General features: G+C 47.5%; 1 protein-coding gene across 1 annotated transcript; it reads right to left on the bottom strand.

Annotated features, from left to right (window-relative positions):
• Positions 1-469: 469 nt before the first annotated feature.
• LOC119848522 (disintegrin and metalloproteinase domain-containing protein 10-like) lies at positions 470-19,291 on the bottom strand. Its single transcript, XM_038384484.2, has 15 exons — positions 18,807-19,291; positions 15,795-15,945; positions 14,120-14,238; positions 13,200-13,358; positions 12,607-12,698; positions 10,957-11,079; positions 9,624-9,716; positions 9,148-9,316; positions 7,535-7,695; positions 5,420-5,591; positions 4,414-4,558; positions 2,619-2,802; positions 1,619-1,718; positions 997-1,217; positions 470-574 (listed from the first exon to the last, which is right to left on the bottom strand). The coding sequence occupies exons 1-15, from the start codon at positions 18,874-18,876 to the stop codon at positions 470-472; spliced, it is 2,064 nt and encodes a 687-aa protein (XP_038240412.1). The 5' UTR covers positions 18,877-19,291.
• Positions 19,292-19,617: the final 326 nt, after the last annotated feature.

Genomic DNA, 19,617 nt, shown 5'->3' with positions numbered 1-19,617 from the left:
TTCTGTTAGTGGACTGATGCACCATTCCATCTTCGAATGTAAGTATAATTGTAGTACCTGCGTAAATGGTAATTGTGCACGTGTGCTTAACTACTACTACTACTTTTAAATGAAGTTTGGTTCTATCATTCAAAGTATTATCCAGGGTCCTCTACAAAATTATATTGTCTGTAACTGACCTGGAGGCTCAAACCTGAAAACTCAGTTTGGTTGACTGCCTCCTTAGCTTTAACAATATTAATTGGGAACATTTAAAAATCAAGGTGACATGTGGCTCCTCTGATGGTGCTGGGTTGTGTATGTAGCTCAGCAACAGTTTTCAATCTGGTGTCATTTGAACAGAAGGTACCAGCTACATTAGGCTGTATTTTTCCCTGACCGTTTCCGGGACAGTGCTTGCTGATGATGAGCTTACCCTGCCTGAGAAAGCAAGGAGCGGACTGGACTGAGCGGGAGTTGCTTAAAGCAGTTACTTGCCTTTTTCGCTTTCGAGCGTCCTTCCGAAGAGGAAGACTGTGCCGGCCATCACAGCTGCCAAAGTCAGGATCATCAAGAGCACAGCCCACCAGCGCGTCTGAGGAACAAAACCAGACCAGAACCCTATCACGTGGGCCATCTGAGCACCTTCCATCCCAGCAGGAACCAACGAGAGCTCTGAAAACCAAGCCCTGAGTGTATGTCCCCTATGCTCCCTTCCACAGTGATACAATTTCATCCACCGTGCTTTCCAGGCAATTATTCACTCCAGTGAGGAAGGATGTTGTTACCTCCATTTAACAGATGTGGAACAGGGGAGAGGTCACAGGTGAGCCAGTGGTAAGAACCCCAGATCTCAAGCCCCCTGTGTTAACTGCTCACTCCCCCGAGACTTGTAGATCTACAGACCTAGGCCCAGATCCTCAAAGCGGCCAGACTCCCACTGAAAATCTGGGCCCTAGTCGCTCTGGGGAAGGGAGGAAATGAGGGGGGGTGGGGGAATCTCATGCAGCTACTTACCTTCATCCAGTCTGATATATCCTGCAGCTCGATGAAATCCAAGATGGAATTCTTCACCCTGGCTATGGGTCCATCTTCGTCCACGAGCCGACAGACGTGAAACTTATCGCAGTAGCCCATCCTGTCCCTGCAGGGGGTGCCTGGGGTCAGCGGGATGTGCGTGCCGTTGAAGTAATGCTCCAGCAGAGCAGAGGATGTACTGGCACATGTGTCCACTTGGCCTAGAGCAGTGGTTTTGAAAAGCACGACTTTAGGGTTCAACATTGATACACATGCCGTTTTGCTGGTTTGTCATATACTGGAGCATCGGAGCTGTCTAAGCTGCATATAAATAGATCACTGAGCACCCTGGAGAGCCTTAATTCTGATATAAAAGGAAGCTTTGGGGTTGCTTTTTTACCTCTCGGTAATAGGACCATGCTACGGCCAGCAAAGGTTACTGTGTCAGGGCATCCTATTCTAATACATTCCCCTGAGCTGCTGGCTCTTAAAGTCCATTGATGGCATAGAGCTGACAACTTTGCCCCCAGCCCTTGTCCTCCCTTGGCCCCAGGCCACTCCTGCTCCTTTCACTCTAGGAAAAAGCCGGGGCTTTTTTCAGGCAGCCAGACAGATTGCATACCTGGCTGCTGGCAGCAGAGGTGGCATTTCTCCTGCCTGGCCATGCTAACGCAGTCGCATTGCTCCAGGCCGTGCTTGACGCAGAGTGATCCGAGGCAGAGCTACAAGGAAAGGAATAAGTGTTGGGATTTATGCGGGGGAGGGAGGTTACCTAAGGTGAGGGATCTGTCTGGAGCAGAGGGACCAAGACCCTCAGTACTGCTTAGGCACCTAACTCTATTGAAATCAATGGGAATTAGGCACCTAAATAGCTATCCTTTGAGGATCTGTGCCAGCGTGTATTCACTGAAGGAGTGAGCTTTTCTTACAAATGCTGGTTCCATTTAATGAGGGGGGGAAACAAATGTTTCCCCTAGTCCAGTCCAATTGAATCTAATTTCCAGTGGAAGGTGCCTGATTGATTGGATTCCTCCGTTCACTCGCAGAACAAGCAGGGCCTCAGCAGCCGCAGAACAAACCATGAGGGGTGACAACAGGAATGGCCGGCCGGGATCAGACGCTGGGTACATCTAGCCCAGTATCTTCCCTGTGGCAGGCGCTGGAACCAGCTACTTCAGAGGAAGGTGCAAGAAACCCAGGAGCAAGCATTTCTGGCAAACCTACTCACAGGGAATGTCGGTTCCGCACCCACATTAGAGGGTTGGTTTAAGCCCTTATGCAGGATGGTTTAAATCACCCCCAATACTTTTGTTGCAGCTCTGGAAATTCCTGCTATGTAAAGGTTCAATCCCCTTTGTGATTTCTGCTACACTCAGCCTGAGAGATCTCTAGTGGCATTGAGTTCCATGGGCTAATTGTGCCTAACGTGGGGAAAGCCAACATTCCTGCTGCCCGTGCTGGACCTGCCTTGTGGATGATGAAAGGACTGCAGCCTCCAGACTTGTCAATCATGCATGAAGCATGGTTATTGCCCAGCCATCGCTCTGGGTCTTTTCTAGCTCTTAGTTTCTCCAACTGCAACAAGCCCCCGGGGGGTGCTTTGGTTAGCTCTGAGGACTAACCCCATTTAAGCAGATCCGTGTCCCCATGCTGCATGGAGTGTAATTGGCTTTGGGAGGGGGAGCGGCGCATTCAGCTGTTCGTCCAGAGCAGGTGCTCTCAAAGGTGCAATCAGTCTCCTCGCGGCAGAGCTCCCCTTGGAGTTTATAGACGCATGCATGGCTGCAACACAGGTCCTGGCTTGAGCTGGAAGAGCGAGAAATGGTGCATATAAACATACGTTAGTACCCAGCAATGTTACTTAGCAGCAGGCTATGACCTGAATCATAACAGCGCCAGGCCAGTTCCCAGGCTGCTCCGGCCAGTGCACGAGACCCTTCCAATTCCTTTTTAGGTGGGTTTGCTTAGCAGAGGTGGTCTTTGTCTGGGGGTTTGAGCTTGGGACCCTGGGAGACAGGACTGCTGGGTTCTATTCCCAGCTCTGCAAAACTAGGGGAGACTGGTGGTTAGAGCAGGAGAGAAGCAGTCGGGGCTCCTGGATTCTCTACCCAATTCTGCAACTGACTCGCTATCAAGTCACTGCAACCCAGACCTTCCAAGGGATTTAGGAACCTAAATTGATTCCAAAGGGAGTTAGGTGCCTACATTTGAGGAGCTGGGCTGTTGTTTCTGCCTCTGTCAAAGGTGTCTAATAATACACAGAGGGGCAGGGATTAAATAACAAACGTTTATAAAGTGCTCTGAGATCTCTGGATGACGGTGCTGTAGAAATGGAAGGCAGTGGCCTCCAGAATTAAATGGGAGAAGAAGCCAAGACCGGTAGTGTAACTGACCCACAGCCAGCCTTTCCCCCAGTATTGACTCAGGGAAGGTACAGAGACTGTAAAGGGCTGGGGAGGGGGCAGCCTTCTTGGAACAAACCCAAGGGGCTTTGATTGGGCAGGAATTAAACACATCCCTATGATTGTTACTCTGCCTCCCTGCCCTGTCTGGCATGTTCATCTCCACCTGCGGTGCCGTGTAGGCTGGAAGCTCTTTCAGGCAGGAGCTGCCATTTCCTAAATGTTCATGAAGCCACCTGAGCTCTCCCAGGAGAGGATGGTTCTGTGATTTAAGCATCAGGTCTGAAAATGCCTAGACACCATGGAATCAGAGGGTCAGATCCCAACACGGGGTCAGATTCATGGTGCCACGTTCTGTGAGCTTTATTACGTGAGGGCCTCTTGGACGCTTCTTCTAATTAACACAGCTCACTCCCTGCAGTGCCCAGGGAGGGCAAGAACACACCCTCAAAATACACCTTTTAAGTGACTTTTGGCATCTCCAGCAAACTGCCCTGTGGGGGATTTTGGAATGACTGTAAAACAAGTGCCCCCTGTAGAGTCTGCATGGAAGGGGAAAGTACCATTGGTCAGACGCTGTAGATCAGTGGTTCTCAACCAGGGGTATGTGTATCCCTAAAGGTACACAGACGTGTTCCAGGGGATACATCAGCTCATCTAGCTATTTGCCTTGTTTTACAACAGGCTACATAAAAAGCACTACATACTAGCAAAGTCAGCACAAACTAAAATTTCATACAGACGACTTGTTTATACTGCTGTATGTACTATACACTGAAATGTGAGTACAATATTCATAGTCCCCTTGATTTATTTTACAATTATATGGTAAAAATAAGGAAGTCAGCCATTTTTCAGTACTAGTGTGCTGTGCCACTTTTGTATTTTTATGGCTGATTTTGTTAGCAAGTAGTTTTAAAGTGAGGTGGAACTTGGGGGTACGCGAGACAAATCAGACTCCTGAGAGGGGGACAGACATCTGGAAAGGTGGAGAGCCCCTGCTGTAGACACCTACCTGCACTGCACTCCTGGCTTCAGCCTACACCGGATGCCCTCTGGCTCCTTGGCAGCATAGCAGCAAGGGTCAGAGTCATCGTTGCCCACGTCGCACTCCTCCCCTGGATCTACAATTTGATTCCCACAGATGGGGCGGTCAGTTTCTGCCAGGGGAGGAGAAAAACAGGAAAAGAGTTGAGGAAGGGACACCCTGATGATGATGGCTCTCTCGAGATGCAGCCCTACCAGGTCAGATCATTGGACCAGCAGGTCTAGCAGTGGCAAACCCCTGATGCTTGGTGACAATATCCAGTGATGCCTTAAGGTTGTTTTTTACAATGATGTGTATTATGGGAAGGGCAGGGGAAGAGCAGAAATTCTTACCTGGCCCCTGTGTCCAGTCTGCTTGTGCCCTGATGTGTGAGCTTTGCTTGACTTTATTTTGAGCATGTTTTATCCTTGGTCCTAAAATTACTCAGCCCTTTTTTAAAGTCTAGCTGCAGTGGATCCCTCTACCGTCGACAGTGTGTTTGATGGAGTCTTTCCAAGTTTACCAGATGTCAGTTTCATTGAATAACCCCTTATTCCTGTAATACGGTACTGCTAAAAAGAGAAACTGAACAATCTTCGTTGGACCCTTCCAAATTTTAAATACCCCAGTCAAAGCCTCTCTGAATCCATCTTTCTTTCCCTATGCACATCTCTCTCTTCTTCTCTCCCTCCCCTACACACACATCTGTCTAATCACCATAATATTCTATTCTATTCTATTCTATTCTAATCATGAATCATCACCCCATAGTTGTGTTATCCAGCTGCCTCACCAGGATAAATAATTCTAGTTTTTGCAAATATCTTGCCATCTGTGAGACCTGCCTCCAACTCTGGTGAAGCAAAACCTACCTCTTTATTATAAATTCCTTCCCAGATTAAGAGCTCTCTCAGCCTTGAGCAAAGAACCAGTGAATTATTTGCAATGCATGGAGGGCGGAATTTAAACAATTCAAACAGCTACCGGGTCTTACCAACAAAGCACCTGTCCTTCTTGGCTCTTAGGATGTTCCCGATGTATTCACTGCTGCACGGGGAGAATTTGTCATTGTTGTATTGCCATCCGTCTGTGGCGTAGCTGAACATCAGGTAGTTCCCATACGTGGTGTTGAAGCTGAAACGGGCACATTCTTTACTCTCATCATGCTGAAACAGAAGATCAGACTCTTTGAATACAGGAAGAGAGAACACACCGATTCTATTGTCTGAACGTAAAAACGTGGTTAGAATCCTAGAGCCCTTAGATGTTCATATACAGTACAATCCTTTCATGGCATTAATATGTAACAGAATCATAATAATACATGGCTATAGCACATTTCATCTCAAATTGGTTCACAGACTTTATACAGAGAATCAGTGTCATCTAGTGTCCTAGGCTTCAAGAGCCCTGGGTTCCAGTCCTGGCTCTGCCCTCACCTGCTGGGTGACCTTCGGCAAGTCCCTTCCCCGCTCCGTGCCTCAGTTTCCCCTCCCACCCTTTGGCTTATCTATTTTTAATAAAATCCAAGAAAACACTCCCCAAGCCCCTTTCCCAAGCAGAGTTCTGACCCCAAAAAAGGGAGAAGTGCCACAGATTCTGCAAAGTCTGCTAGGGACTTCGCTATTGCTATTGATTTGATGTGGAAGGTGCTTAGACAGCAGGATAAAACCCTGAGACAGACAAATTCTTAGACAGTAGGCTCTTCAGAGCAGAGACTGTCTCCTACTATGGGTCTATACTATACAGCACCTAACACAATCAGTCTCTGATCTCAGTTGGGCCCTGTAGCAACACTGTGTTGTCCTTAATATAATTATCTTGCATATTAACCATATATTATTCATAATACAGTGTGTAATGAACAACAACAGTAATAAAGCGATGGCACAGGAATGGTTCACGCAACCAAATGCAGCCACCTCTGGGGTAGAACACAGCAGCCCAACACCAGCCAGATTCATCATCCACCTGCTGCCATCACTGATACTTGCTCTCTTCAGTCAACTTTTCCAGCATCTCAGGGATCAGTGAGGGTCCTGAGGGAGGACAAAGGCCTGAGGAAGGTCCTGCATTCCAGCCCCAGCTAATGCAAAAAGCGCCATGGGTTCTGTAACGCTTACCCCATGCAGGCAAGAGCTTGGGTTTTAGCATCTCCCCTGGAAGAGCAGCTCATCCCAGCACACCAAGGCACAGTGTCAGTCTCATGGAAGCTGAATCCAGAGTGCTGGCACTTGAACCTCTGGTTCAGGGGAGCTAGTTATTGTGAACCTGTGGTCAGCCCCTCGGAATCAGTTACTCTCAGTGCGTCCACACAAGCATAGCTTAGACCAGGAAGGTAAACTCACCCCATGCTACAGTGGCATTACCAAACTGAGACACAAGCTAGTAACCCAGCAAATCCATCAATGCAACCTCCATGGTTCTTTCACGTTACAAATCATAATGAACTAGTACAAAGCCCTGGACTTTGTCATACAAGCCAATAAGCTACGTTGACAGCAATAGATTAGCAATACAAACCTATCCATTCATGAACGGAGCTTCAGCCACGCACCTTCCTGGAGGCAGGCTAAAGGTTTTGAATGCTTGGCTGCTTGGCTGTTGCACCCAGCTTCCTCGAAGCAAGAGTTTGAAAAAAACTAGGCAACAAGCCCAGGCTGCAAGGTTCAGGGGTGCTCAGAACCCAGGGTTTGTTTCAGACACATTTCCAGAACTAATGTGTATCCCTGTTTAGGGCCCGATCTAAAGTCAATGGAAAGATACCCAGTGACTTTACTGGACTTTGGAACAGCCCTGTGGGAAATGAACGTGGGCCAGTGGCTAAGGTATTGGCATAGGGCCCCTCCAGACCTGGGTTCTATGCCAAATTCTCTGTGTGAGCTTGCATCTGCTCTGTACCTCAGTTTCCCTACCTGAAGAAAGGGGGTGATGGTGCTGACCTGTGTTTGTAAACTGCTTTGAGATCCCTGGGAAAAGCAACAGATTATTGCAGTTCTCTCTGCCAAGCATCTGGTTTGGCTGTTTGTTAAAGGGGAGGCTTCCAGGCCAACACCTCCATTTGCTCTTCAATGTCACGCCCACTCTGTAATACACCCGCTGTACTCACTGGAGCTCCCAGGCTGTGGCCAAGTTCATGGGCCAGAGTGATATGGAGAATCCTAGGAGGCAAATATTGGCCATATTTCTGCAGCGTGATCAAGCCAGTGTTCAGAGACACCTCCTTGTCCTGGAATTTCCTGTGCTTGGAACATATTCCCCCCAAGTCACCTGGAACAGAAAGGAAAAAGAAACAATCTTGGTGACGCAAGCCGGAAAAGCAGGGAGCAAAGCACCTGGGGCTGGAAGCTGCTCAGAATGCAGAACTCCTGCCCATTTCAAGCAGGTGTTCTGCGCTTGGACCAGCTACAGGTCTGGGCCTGTGGGATGGCGTAAAAGACAAAGTCTCAGACTGTTGATCTAGCGTAGTAGGGCCCTGTTCATGGTTGGGAGCTTTACATACTACATGAATATTAACAGCAGTAGTGGGTTTCAGTTTCCTATCAGTAATGCAGAAGGCGTGTGCTTTCGGAGTGCAGCTGGTCGTGATGTGACGGAGAGACTGCCGGGTCCTGCACTTAGGATGGAAGAATCCAATGCACCGCTACAGACTAGGGACCGAATGGCTCGGCAGCAGTTCTGCGGAAAAGGACCTAGGGGTGACAGTGGACGAGAAGCTGGATATGAGTCAGCAGTGTGCCCTTGTTGCCAAGAAGGCCAATGGCATTTTGGGATGTATAAGTAGGGGCATAGTGAGCAGATCGAGGGACGTGATCGTTCCCCTCTATTCGACACTGGTGAGGCCTCATCTGGAGTACTGTGTCCAGTTTTGGGCCCCACACTACAAGAAGGATGTGGATAAATTGGAAAGAGTACAGCGAAGGGCAACAAAAATGATTAGGGGTCTAGAGCACATGACTTATGAGGAGAGGCTGAGGGAGCTGGGATTGTTTAGTCTGCAGAAGAGAAGAATGAGGGGGGATTTGATAGCTGCTTTCAACTACCTGAAAGGGGGTTTCAAAGAGGATGGCTCTAGACTGTTCTCAATGGTAGCAGATGACAGAACGAGGAGTAATGGTCTCAAGTTGCAATGGGGGAGGTTTAGATTGGATATTAGGAAAAACTTTTTCACTAAGAGGGTGGTGAAACACTGGAATGCGTTACCTAGGGAGGTGGTAGAATCTCCTTCCTTAGAGGTTTTTAAGGTCAGGCTTGACAAAGCCCTGGCTAGGATGATTTAACTGGGACTTGGTCCTGCTTTGAGCAGGGGGTTGGACTAGATGACCTTCTGGGGTCCCTTCCAACCCTGATATTCTATGATTCTATGATTCTATGGTTTATAACACCTGTCCTTGAACAGAGGTGGTCACGAACCGCATGCAGGCAAAGCCTCTGTCAGAACTCACTGCCCAAACTCCAATGCCCCAAGCAATTCGTCCCAAGTAATCAACTCTAGTTAGAGACACGCAGAGTGGAAACTCTCTTGCTATTTGCAACAGCTCCCCAACGTGAATCCACATCACAAAACCAAACACCACCACATTTCTGTAACCACTGCACACTGAGCACATGCTAAGAAAAAGAACACTTAAGACTATGTGGAACAGTGCCACCTGGTGATTCCAATATCCCACTTATCCCTGGACAAAACATTATACAAATAACCGAAAAGCTCTTTCTGACCAGCTTGTCCATTAAAAGCAATCCCAAGAACTCCGCTGTAATCCCTGTCAGTGAGGAGGTAGGAGAGACAATAGCTATTCCAGTTGGACTTGGAGTGCAGCATCAGCAGCATTTCTGGGCCGATGAAAGGTGACTCCATAGAACCAGAAGGATCATTCTCCTGGATGATCTGCAGAATGGACACACCACAAGCCAGCCAGGTGGTTACTGCCTGTGACGCAGAGCAGGGGAGATTGTTCCTAGTCACATTTCACAGAGGCCACCCAATGAAAACTGCAGTTGCTACCACCATAAATTAGATTTGAATGCGCAACCTGAGAGTGAAGGACCCCTGACCCATCAAGGCCCCTTCAAATCACCTCGTAGTCATGCCGGTTTCATTCACCTCCACCCTGCCCGCTAGAAAATCTGAAATCCATCTGCGCTGGCATTTGAGTTTTGAGACAAACCCAGCCCTAAGTGCCCAGCTGACTTACATTTAGGGTTTTCACTTTGAAGTCGATGTGCCTGATACCGTCAAAATTTGCGCCTTCGTAAATTGCATTCACGGCTTTTATGTAGCTAGCAATCTGCAGGGGAGACAAATGTTCATATGACCAAAAAACCCCAACCCTTTTTGTGACTGGAGCGGGACTCAGAAGATCTGGGTTTTATTCCTGGCTCTGATATGGGCCTGCTGGATGACCTCAGGCAGGTCACAGCAATGATCCGTGCCTCAGTTTCCCCCTCCGTAAAATGAAGCTCACGATACTGACATCCTTTGTGATGCACTTTCAGATCTGCTGATAAAAAGCACTCAGTGAGAGGGAAGGATTATTTTTATTCTCCTCACATGTGAACTGATGGAAAGCATAAAGAAAAATACAGGTAGCAGGTCTTATTGTTCTTGCTCTGATGGGAAAAGAAAGGATTCAGCTTTACAGAAGGTTAGTCCACAATCTAATGGACATCACTTTAGGAAAATGCTACAGCAAGCCCCACAGGACAGTTCCCCTGACAATAATATACCTAAAATGTCTTCTTATTTCTAGGGCAGTTGTCCCTAAAGGCCCCATCCATGATCAGGGCCCATTGTGTTTGATACAGGACACTGCGCTTGTAATCTACATGGGCAAGGGAGACAAAGGAATTATTATTATCCTCATTTTACAGGTGTGGAACTGGGGCCCAGAGAGATTAAGTGACTTGTCCTAGGTCATCCAGGAAGTGATAAAAGAGACAGGAATTGACCACAGATCTTCTGAGTCCAAATCCGAAAAAACCCTCTCAAGCATAAGTTGATGCTGCTTTGTAGTTTCAGTTGTAGAGCTCACATCTCCAAGACCTGGTCCACACTTAAAAATTGGATCAACCTAGCTAGAGGGCTCAGGGCTGTGAAAAAATTCACTCTCTGAGAACTATAGTTAGGTTGAACTAACCTCTGCCGTAAACATGGCTAGGTTGACAGAAGAATTTTTCCATCCATCTCTTGGAGAGGTGGATTACCTACATCAATGGGAAAACCCCTTCTGTAGGAAGCTGTGCCACTGTAACATAGACATGGCCTAACCCCTTTTACAGTGTTGGCTATGTACTGTCAAACAGCTGCCAAGTTCCTCCACCAGAGGCGGTTGCATTTCAGTGGTGGGTGAATGGATGGGAGGCGAAGGTGCCATTTAAACATTTGTAACATCATTACAATGGTGACGTTTTATACAGCAAGACAAGCATTTTAGTAGCATGATATTTGTCAAATTTTCTTTTAAGATTACACAATGAAAATGAATAAATATTAATTAATTAATTAATTTTAAACACCCAATTTCTTACCTGAGCAATCACTGCTTCAATGGTGCCAAATCTTTGGTAGAACAAGTAGTCAGCTTGAAGGTACAGCAGGCAGGACGTCCTAGAGTAATCCAGACTCCTTCTCTGCCTCTCCAAGGTTTCTCCCTTTTTGGCAAGGGTTAAGAAGTGCGTAGAAAGATCCTCAGTTAAAGTCGAACGAAACAGAAGCAACTTCATTTAGGAACATAGGCCCTGATTCAGCAAAGCCAAGGGGATGGATGCAGGTGTATAAAGTCAAGTGTGTGCTTAATGCTCTGCTGAACAGTGATGCTTTGCTAAATCAAAGCCCATGGCACTGACTGAATGGATCAGACCATTGGTCCATCTAGTTCAGTGTCCTGCCTCTGACAGTGGCCAGAACTAGCTGGGTCCAGAGGAAAGTGCAAACACAAGTGGATGTTTATGGACTAGCCTGCCATAGTTTGCTCACGGAGGAAATTCCTTCCTAGGACTCACATTAACCTTTGAATTCCAGTTCAGTTCATCTGGGTTCCCATCCTGAGACCCGCCTTCCAAACCAACCCAAACCTTCAAAGCCAAGTTCAGCTGAAAGCCACCCACATTTTGGCTGGGGTCCGATGGAAGCCAGAGATTGATGAGCGGCTGACTGGCAAACCACAATGAAACATGTTTCTAGGCTTTCGCCTCCCTCTGCAGCATGGGGCATAGGTCACTTGCTGGGATCATCTGGACATATTCCCACCTAAACAATTCTCTGCCATCGCAGGGGCATTGGGCAATGGTGCACCTCAGTATCTCTTGCTCTTTGCCTATGATAAACAACAGGTGAGTCTCCTGAGGACTGGGGTGCTTTGATCTAACTAAGGTACTGGGCTCAGTATAGGGGTATCTGAGTGAAATGTAATGGCCGGTGATATACAGGAGGCCAGACTAGATGTATCTAATGATCCCTTTGGACCTAAAACTCTATGAAACCATATGATGAAAATGATGAAGCTTGCCCAGGGTTTTGGAGTTATAATTTGTCTCAAGACTCAAGGATTTTGTTTGCCTGGACTAAACTAAATATGGGCTCGAACAAATGCCTCTCCCCACCACACCTCTCCATCCTAACTGTCCCAAATAAAGCTATTTCACATTTTGAAATTTCAATGAACTTTTGAATTGGGGTGAGGAGAAGCAGGGAAAACCTGGTGAGGACATGTTTGCAGTCCCCCCTCAACACACACGCTTTTTGTCTCCAGCTTGCAGAAACTTTTTTTTTATTTCAAATTTCGGACAAAATTGCGAATTTCAAAAATTCACCCCAAAACTTGGGGAAATGTTTCAGATTTTTTTTTAAACCAACCACCTCTTCTCCCAAATGCAGAGGAAGTTCTGAGCTGGACCCCGCATTCTCAGCCACGTAATTAGCCTCTTATCTCTTTCTCGCTGGGAACCTACAGGCCATACCAGTTAGCTAGGAAAGAGAGCCCCATGCCTCTGAAAAGCTAAGACCTTAGAATTCCATCATGTCACATTCTACACAGACATTGTATTCACTGAATTCAAAGCAATCAATGCCCCCAGGCAGTCTTTTTTTTTTTATCTTTTTTTTTGTCTTTTTTTTGCAGCACGATCATTGTTTAAAATTATTTCCTCTTAAGATGCTTCTCTTCAATTTCACATCACCTTTAACTTTAGCTCTTGCTGGAAATTCTGCAAGACCTGATGCGTTCTCCTAGTCAAAGAAGCAGAGTCTGGATCTTCTAAAATGGAATAATCTAGAGCAGAAATTCAGATTTTACTCAAAGAAATCTCACAATTTGGCGATACGCAAAACAAGCGACGTCCCTTCCAAACACCCATGGGCAATATTGAGATTGCTTGTGGTGGAGGATTGTGCATCAGGACTCCTGGGCTCTATTCCCAGCTCTGGGAGGGCAGTGAAGGCCACTGGCTAACACAAAGGTAGATTGGGAGTCAGGACTCCTGGGTTCATTCCCAGCTCTGCCACTGACTAGCTGGATGACCATAGCTGTGTCAGTTCATTTCGCTGTGCTTCAGTTTTCCCATGTGCAAAATGGAACATCAGAATGCACCTTTGAAAGGGGATTTGCAAGTCTTAATTACCATATTCAGTGTTTATGAAATCCTTAGAGGTCAAGAGGGGAAAGGCGTTGTTATGAAGTGCAAAGGGAACAGGCCACGAGGGCAGGGGAGACTGAAGTGCCAAAAATAGTTTTACTAGGCTCAGTCATGCCAAAGCCCAGTCAAGGACTCACCGATGTCACTTTCATGGTGGATGAGAGCATGGCCTGGAGACGTTGCATTGCGGACGGATGCGTCGGGAGCCTCCACGTAGTAGGTGCCGTTCTTGGTTCTGATAAACCCTTCAAAAAGGCCATTGATGATGGCACCGTGGCAGAAAGATCCAGGCTCATCTGTTTTTCAGGCATCCAGACATAGACAATGAGAAGGAAGGCTTGACCTGGTTCTCCCCAGTAACTGAAGGGTGCCTGGGGTTAATAACTACTCATCAGCTGCTCATATCTGGGATAGGACTGACCCCTGGATTCTGGGTATAGCTCGTCACCAAGGTGTGGAGCAAAAGGCAACATTATTCCTGAGCCCATTGCCACGGCTGTTGCAGCAGGGAGGGCATGTAACCCTCTGCCCCTGCCAATTCTAGCACTCTCGGCTTGCCACAGCGTTCAGGCTCCAGCATCACTCGTTGCTGGGGGGTTTGCCTGCTACAATGGCCACAGGGGATCAGATCAACAGGCTCCCTGTCCTCCAGCCTCCCTGCAACATTCCCAGCCACTGTTGATCCCAACGTTCCAGGACGCACCAGACTGAATTCAGCCCCCCCCCCACCCTCCCCGTTATACTGCTAGTCTGCTGGCTGGCTCCTAGGAACATTGGCAGTGCCCAGCATAATCAAACCAGGTGCCCAAATCGCAGTCAGTAAGGATGGGAGCTGCATTAGTGTCTGTGGAACGAGTCTATAGGGGCTCAGTCCGTGTGCCAGCAGGTAGGTGCCCACAGCACAAAACCACCAGCCCAACTAGTGGAAAGACCTGAAATAGAAGGGACCCTGGAAACGGAGCTCCCCTCTCCTCCAGGTCAGAGGATCAGGCTGCATGCCCTGCTCTGACCATCCCATCGCAGGATTTCATTCTGCAGGGCTGTGTCTAATTTTTACCTTGCAAGGCACCAGAGTAAATGAAAGACACATCTGCAGGCTCTGAGGTGGCCTTCCCGGTCACCTCAAAGTCTCTGGCGAAAGCACTCGTGTCCCTGCTTAACCTCAGCTTGAACGTCCTGGAAGGTAAGCGAAAAGGTGAAGAGGGAGTCACAGGACTTCAGGGGTCCTGGTCGGGGACTGGAGCTCCCAGGCGCTACCACAGTACAAATGATCAATACTAATAACGCTATGTCTACACTTGGAAACAAAGAAGAATAGGCAAATGTATTCGCTCAGTTCCTGCAACAAAAGTGAAGGTCCCTACGGTACAGATCATCCTGAATTCCAATTATTATTGGGCTGCAAACTGGAGTAACTTTAAGCCAAGTAGGATTTTTCCTATATGCCTGCACTGTCCACAAAGACATAGAATAACGTTGTGACACTACACCCCATATTCATGCTAGTAATATTAGGATATGATTCTGGCATAGTTGTGATGCATTTTGTACAAGATGGGTCACGTCAGGTGTCATTGGAAAAGCTATGATTTGCTGAATATGATTATCCTATTTGTATGCTTGTATCATTTTTGTATCTGAAGTTATGACTAATGACTATGGATCTGCATTTCAAATGGGCTTAACTCTGGAAAATACCCACAGCCAGCCTTTCAGGTACAACAGTGAAGAAGTCAGCCAGTGCTAATGGCTCATCAGCAAAGACAATGGGCTGTGGAATAGCTTCACCTTCCTGTGAATAGAAAAGGAGTACTTGTGGCACCTTAGAGCCTAACAAATTTATTTGAGCATAAGCTTTCGTGAGCTACATCTCACTTCTTCAGATGCATTCGGTGTTTCGGCCAGCCTGTAAGTAATGGCTGCTATAACTCTTCACAGGCCTGTGACCAGACCACATGACTCTGAACTCCATTCTGGGATGTCAGTATTTTTCCACAAACTGGTCTGTCAACCAAGTTTGAAACAAAGGGTTCCTGTCACATGCTAAAGCTATATAAGGCAGGGAGTGACATCATCGGTCTTTAATCCCCCACAACTGAACACCTAAGAGGAGCTCCAAAAGAAGTGGACTTGGAAAGGGAGTGGAGATCCCAAGCTGCAAAGCAAACGGAGCTTGTCCCTTAAGAATCTTCAAACCTGCTTGTATCATCAGCCAGGGTGAGAATTTGCTAATTCATACCCTATCTTTCTAGGATCTTAGGCTCAGTTTGTGTTTTTGTTTATTTACTAGACAATCTGCTTTGATCTGTTTGCTATCATTTAACATCTATCTTTTTGTAATTAATAAACTTATTTTTTGTTTTAATCTAAACCAGTTCATTTGGAGTGAAGTGCGTGGGAATCTTAGCTCAAGGGGCTGGAGCTGTTGCATTTCCTCCCCACATTGAGGGAGGGGCGACCTCTATGAGCTTACGCTGTGCAGTTCCCAGGGCAGTGCAAGACGGTATAATTTTGCGTTTCTACTCCAGCCGGGGGTGCATGGCTGGTCAGAGAGCCTGCATGTAAACTGCAGCAGGGTGTGTCCCTGCCTGTGTGAATGCTGGTGGAAGTGTAAGACCGGGAGTGGGTCCAGCAGCTTGTTGCAGCAGCACCGTGTGAGAGGAAGCCCAGGCTGGTGGGTCGGGGGGCTCAGTTTCAGGTGGCACCCTGGGGGGAACCCGTCACCCACGTACCTCTGATAGGCTTGGAATTCTAGCTGAATGATTTTGTCACGCTCTTCGGTGGCTCTTTTTGCCCTCTGATGCATCCATTCTAAAGCCGCTCTGTCATAAGCCACTTTCTCCTGGTACTTTACGAACGACCTTAAATACTCAATGCTATTGACTAACAAGGGTGGGAAAAGACATAAAAAATTAATGCAGGTTTTGAAATGAGGAGGTTTGCATTTGCTCTATTTGAAGCAGGAAGAAATGGTCTGGTGGTTAAAGCTCAAGGCTGGGAACTGGGGGGGTGTCTGCACTGCAGCTGGGTGCAAACCTCCCAGCCTGGGTAGACTGACTTGTGCTAGCTCCGCTCAAACTAGCAAGCTAAAAATAGCCACGTGGACATGGCAGCATGGGAAGACGCTCAGGCTAGCTGCCCAAGTCCAAGCCTGCCTGATGCCCTGAGTCTGAGCTCGGCTGTCTAGCCTGCAGGCAGCTGCCTCTGCCATGACATCCACACGGCTATTTTCAGCCAGCTAGCACGTGTCCATCTACCTGGGCTAGAAGCCACACTCCCTTGTCTTAGTGTAGACAAACCTTAAGAGGCTTGTGTTCCGTTCCTGACCATGCCAGAGCTTCCGTGTGCGACTTCGTTGCCTCGGTTTCCCCATTTGTAACAACAGCAGAGTCGTGAGAGTTAAGGGTGACCTCGTCGCGTACAGTGTTAGAGTTGGGTAAGACTTGAATAACCCACTTAATAAGCCCTCTCCTAGCCCTGCTCCCTCAACAAAAATCTGCTTGTCTTGAATAAACCTGACTTGCTGGCTCTCTGCAAAGGGCTCGTGACTGTAGTCCCTGCAGAAACAAAACAGTTTTGCCTGCACAAAGGCTGCAGTGACCTTGCACAAAGTTTCAGCTTAGGTGTGTGGTTCCTGAATTCTCCCCTTTCCCTCCACAAAGTCCCTGCAATACTCTCTCTCCTCAAAGACCCCAGTACATGGAGGGACATGGATACCCCAGCACACACAGGAATCAGCTGTAGCTCTAGCTACTAAATAAGTAAAGATAGGGGGCAAAAGTGTGTGTGTAGGGGGCAACATTCTTATTTCAGTTGGTTTAAAGAAAACCAAATCAGGAAAATTTAAATCCATTGTTTTCCATGTGGCAGGACAAACCTCGGTTTTTAAAATTAAAAGAAACCCAGAGCTAGTATTAAAAATGGGACTGACTTTTGCCGTTGTTGAAAAGAGCTGTTTGGAGTTATCAGACCCCCTCAGGCGCAGAAGCCCCACCCTGCCTGCAGGGTCCATGCAGGGGCCTAGACAGGCTGGGAGTGGAGAGAGTCTCTAGCTTGCTATGGTCCTGACATGGCCCCCATGGCTGTAGTGTCTGAGCACCTCACCGTCTTTAATGTATTTATCCTCACAATTCCCCTGTGGGTAGGGAAATGCTATTGTCCCAGGTTACCAATGGGGAAACTGAGGCACTGACAGACCAAGGCCTAGATTCTCAAAGGGATTTAGGCATCTAAGACCCACTGAAATCAAAGTTAGGCACCTAAATCCCTTGGACTTGCCCAAGGTCAGAGAGAGTTTGTGCCGAAGCAGGGAATTGAATCAGATCTCCTGAGTCATAAACCACTGCACCATCCTTCCTCCCTTCAGCCCCTATGCTGCTCGTTTCGGAGCTGCTGGAGGCAGCTCTGCTCCCCAGACTGGGGAGCAGGAACCACTTCTTTCCAGGAATGTTGAGGAGGATGCAGATTTCAGATGGACACAGGGGCTGGTCCCCTGCAGCACGGAAGGGTGCATAACACTACTGTCCTGGCCTTGCCTACACGAGCAAGTTACATGGGTTTAAGTAGAGGTGTGATTTGAAATTGATTTAGTGAAGCCAGTGCAAAGCTCTGCATGGGCTTATTTTGGGTATGGGTGTAAAGCAAACTGAAATTAGAGCATCCACACGGGGGTTTAGCTAGTTTAAAAACCGATTGGCGGTAAACTAATGCAGCCATTCACCGTGTAACATTTTACAAGCATTTTGCACTGGTGCGAATGACAGCACAGGGTGCCAGACAATGGAGAATCCGAGTTCAGTCTTAACACCCAGGGCCCTGACTGTGGGTTCTGCCCCTACTTATCCGGTCAGGAGCTTAGATTAATAGTCTGGACCAAGTGGTCCAGATTTCCAGCATGCCTACAAGAAGTTAACTTGGTTGTCGCCTCTTTATTATTCTTCCCTCCATAACATTTGCTACTAATCACTATTTGTCCTGAAATATTTACTGCTCTCTCCTTCAGCCCAGCTGGTGAAAAAGGGCTCTGTGACAATCATCTTGTAGGGAAACCAGCTGTTTATTGGCTCTTATGGATTCTCAGATCAAACATGATCCGTTTCCTTTCTTCTCTGGAGGGGTCTGATCCTGAGGTTCAGATCCCCAAAGGTATTTAGGCCCTTAACTCCTGTTGAAACCAGTGGGAATTAAGCATTAACACCAGCAACTCCCACCCAAGTCGCACCAGGATCAAGCTACCAGAAGTGCGTGGAAAGCTTGGTGGTTAATGTGGAATGCCAGGAGGCAGAACATCAACTAGTGACTTCACTAGGGCTACACCAGGTTTCACAAGCTCCGGGTCAGGCCCACTATGTTTCAGATCAGGTGCTTTTTTCATTATCTACGAAGGGTTCACTGAAAATCTCTAGGACTGGCCTCAGAAGTCGGTCTCATGAACCGTTAGGAATGACGAGCCCAATTCTCCTCTTGCGCTATTTTCACACTAGTCTTACATCATGGGCTGCAGAGGCTACTCCGTATTTACACCAAGGCCAGATTGCACTCATGCGCTGTAACTTTGGCAGACTACTTCCCTGCTTGCACAGGAGCCGTTATGAGAGCCAACTAAACAATCCTGATGGGACCAGGCTTGGTTCCTTTGCAAACACGGCAGCCTCTCTGCTGCGAGGAAACAGCATTTGCAGTCACTCCTTGCTGCACTTCTCAGATATCAAACCAAGAGAAAAATGAGCAAAAAATCAGCCTACCTGAGCCGCCGCTTTGAGCAATGACCAGGCTGCACAGCGTCAAACTAGCAAAGCACCGAGAAGCAATCATGGCGTTGGCAGAGGTACGCTCCGTTTGAGGCGCGTCAAGTGAAGGGATTCTTCACCCCAGGGTGTAGTTTACAGGGAAATGCATCATCGCTCATGACCCTGCCTGCACAGACTTGCTTAGAAGCGCTGAACAGTTTGCATTCTAGGGGTGAGATTTTTTTTCAAAAGCAGGCAGGCAGCCGCCCCCGCTCTGCTCCCATTGACTTTACTGGGAGCAAGAGTCAACCTAGCATTGAATTCTCAAAAAACCCTTCAGCGTTGGGCCTTCATTCAGCATTTTAGGTCTGCCTCCTTTAACGGGAGTTAGAATTGCTTTATTTTCCCATTGGGGCTTTTACATGCTTCAGCCGATTTCACGTGAGAAGAGGGAAGAGCTAGAGATCGTTGGGAAACTTGTCCTGCTATTGCCGAGGCTGCAGCTGGGTTTGTAGAGAGTAACTCAGCAGTACATGTGGTTCACAGTTACAGCATTCAGTTCATCTGTGTTTTTTCGGGTAGTAAATACATGTAAAATACCTCTGCTCTATATTTCCAGTACTGATTCATTGATTTGGGGTGCCCAACTTGAGGCATTTGCAAGGGCCCCCGTTTTCCAAGCGTGGATGCTGCTCACTGTTTGAGAATCAGCCCCCTTTCAAAGTATTGCACATTTGGCTTCTGAAAAATGACATCCCCCAAAATCACTAGAAAAACGTAGGCCAACACAGAATAAGGCAAGAAGACAGTTTGATTGTGTAGTGCT

This window comes from Dermochelys coriacea, chromosome 25 (assembly GCF_009764565.3).
Source record: "Dermochelys coriacea isolate rDerCor1 chromosome 25, rDerCor1.pri.v4, whole genome shotgun sequence".
NCBI classification, from domain to species: domain Eukaryota; kingdom Metazoa; phylum Chordata; order Testudines; family Dermochelyidae; genus Dermochelys; species Dermochelys coriacea.
Note: the sequence above shows the minus strand (reverse complement) of the source record. Positions and strands in the feature narration are given on the sequence as shown.

Excerpts from the sequence above, each read along its gene's own strand:
- LOC119848522 (XM_038384484.2), bottom strand. The coding sequence starts at position 18,876 with ATGATTGCTTCTCGGTGCTTTGCTAGTTTGACGCTGTGCAGCCTGGTC. Across the intron at positions 4,559-5,419 it reads GAAGGACAGGTGCTTTGTTG|AAACTGACCGCCCCATCTGT; the intron begins GTAAGACCCGGT and ends CTCCCCTGGCAG. Across the intron at positions 575-996 it reads ATATATCAGACTGGATGAAG|ACGCGCTGGTGGGCTGTGCT; the intron begins GTAAGTAGCTGC and ends TTTGTTCCTCAG.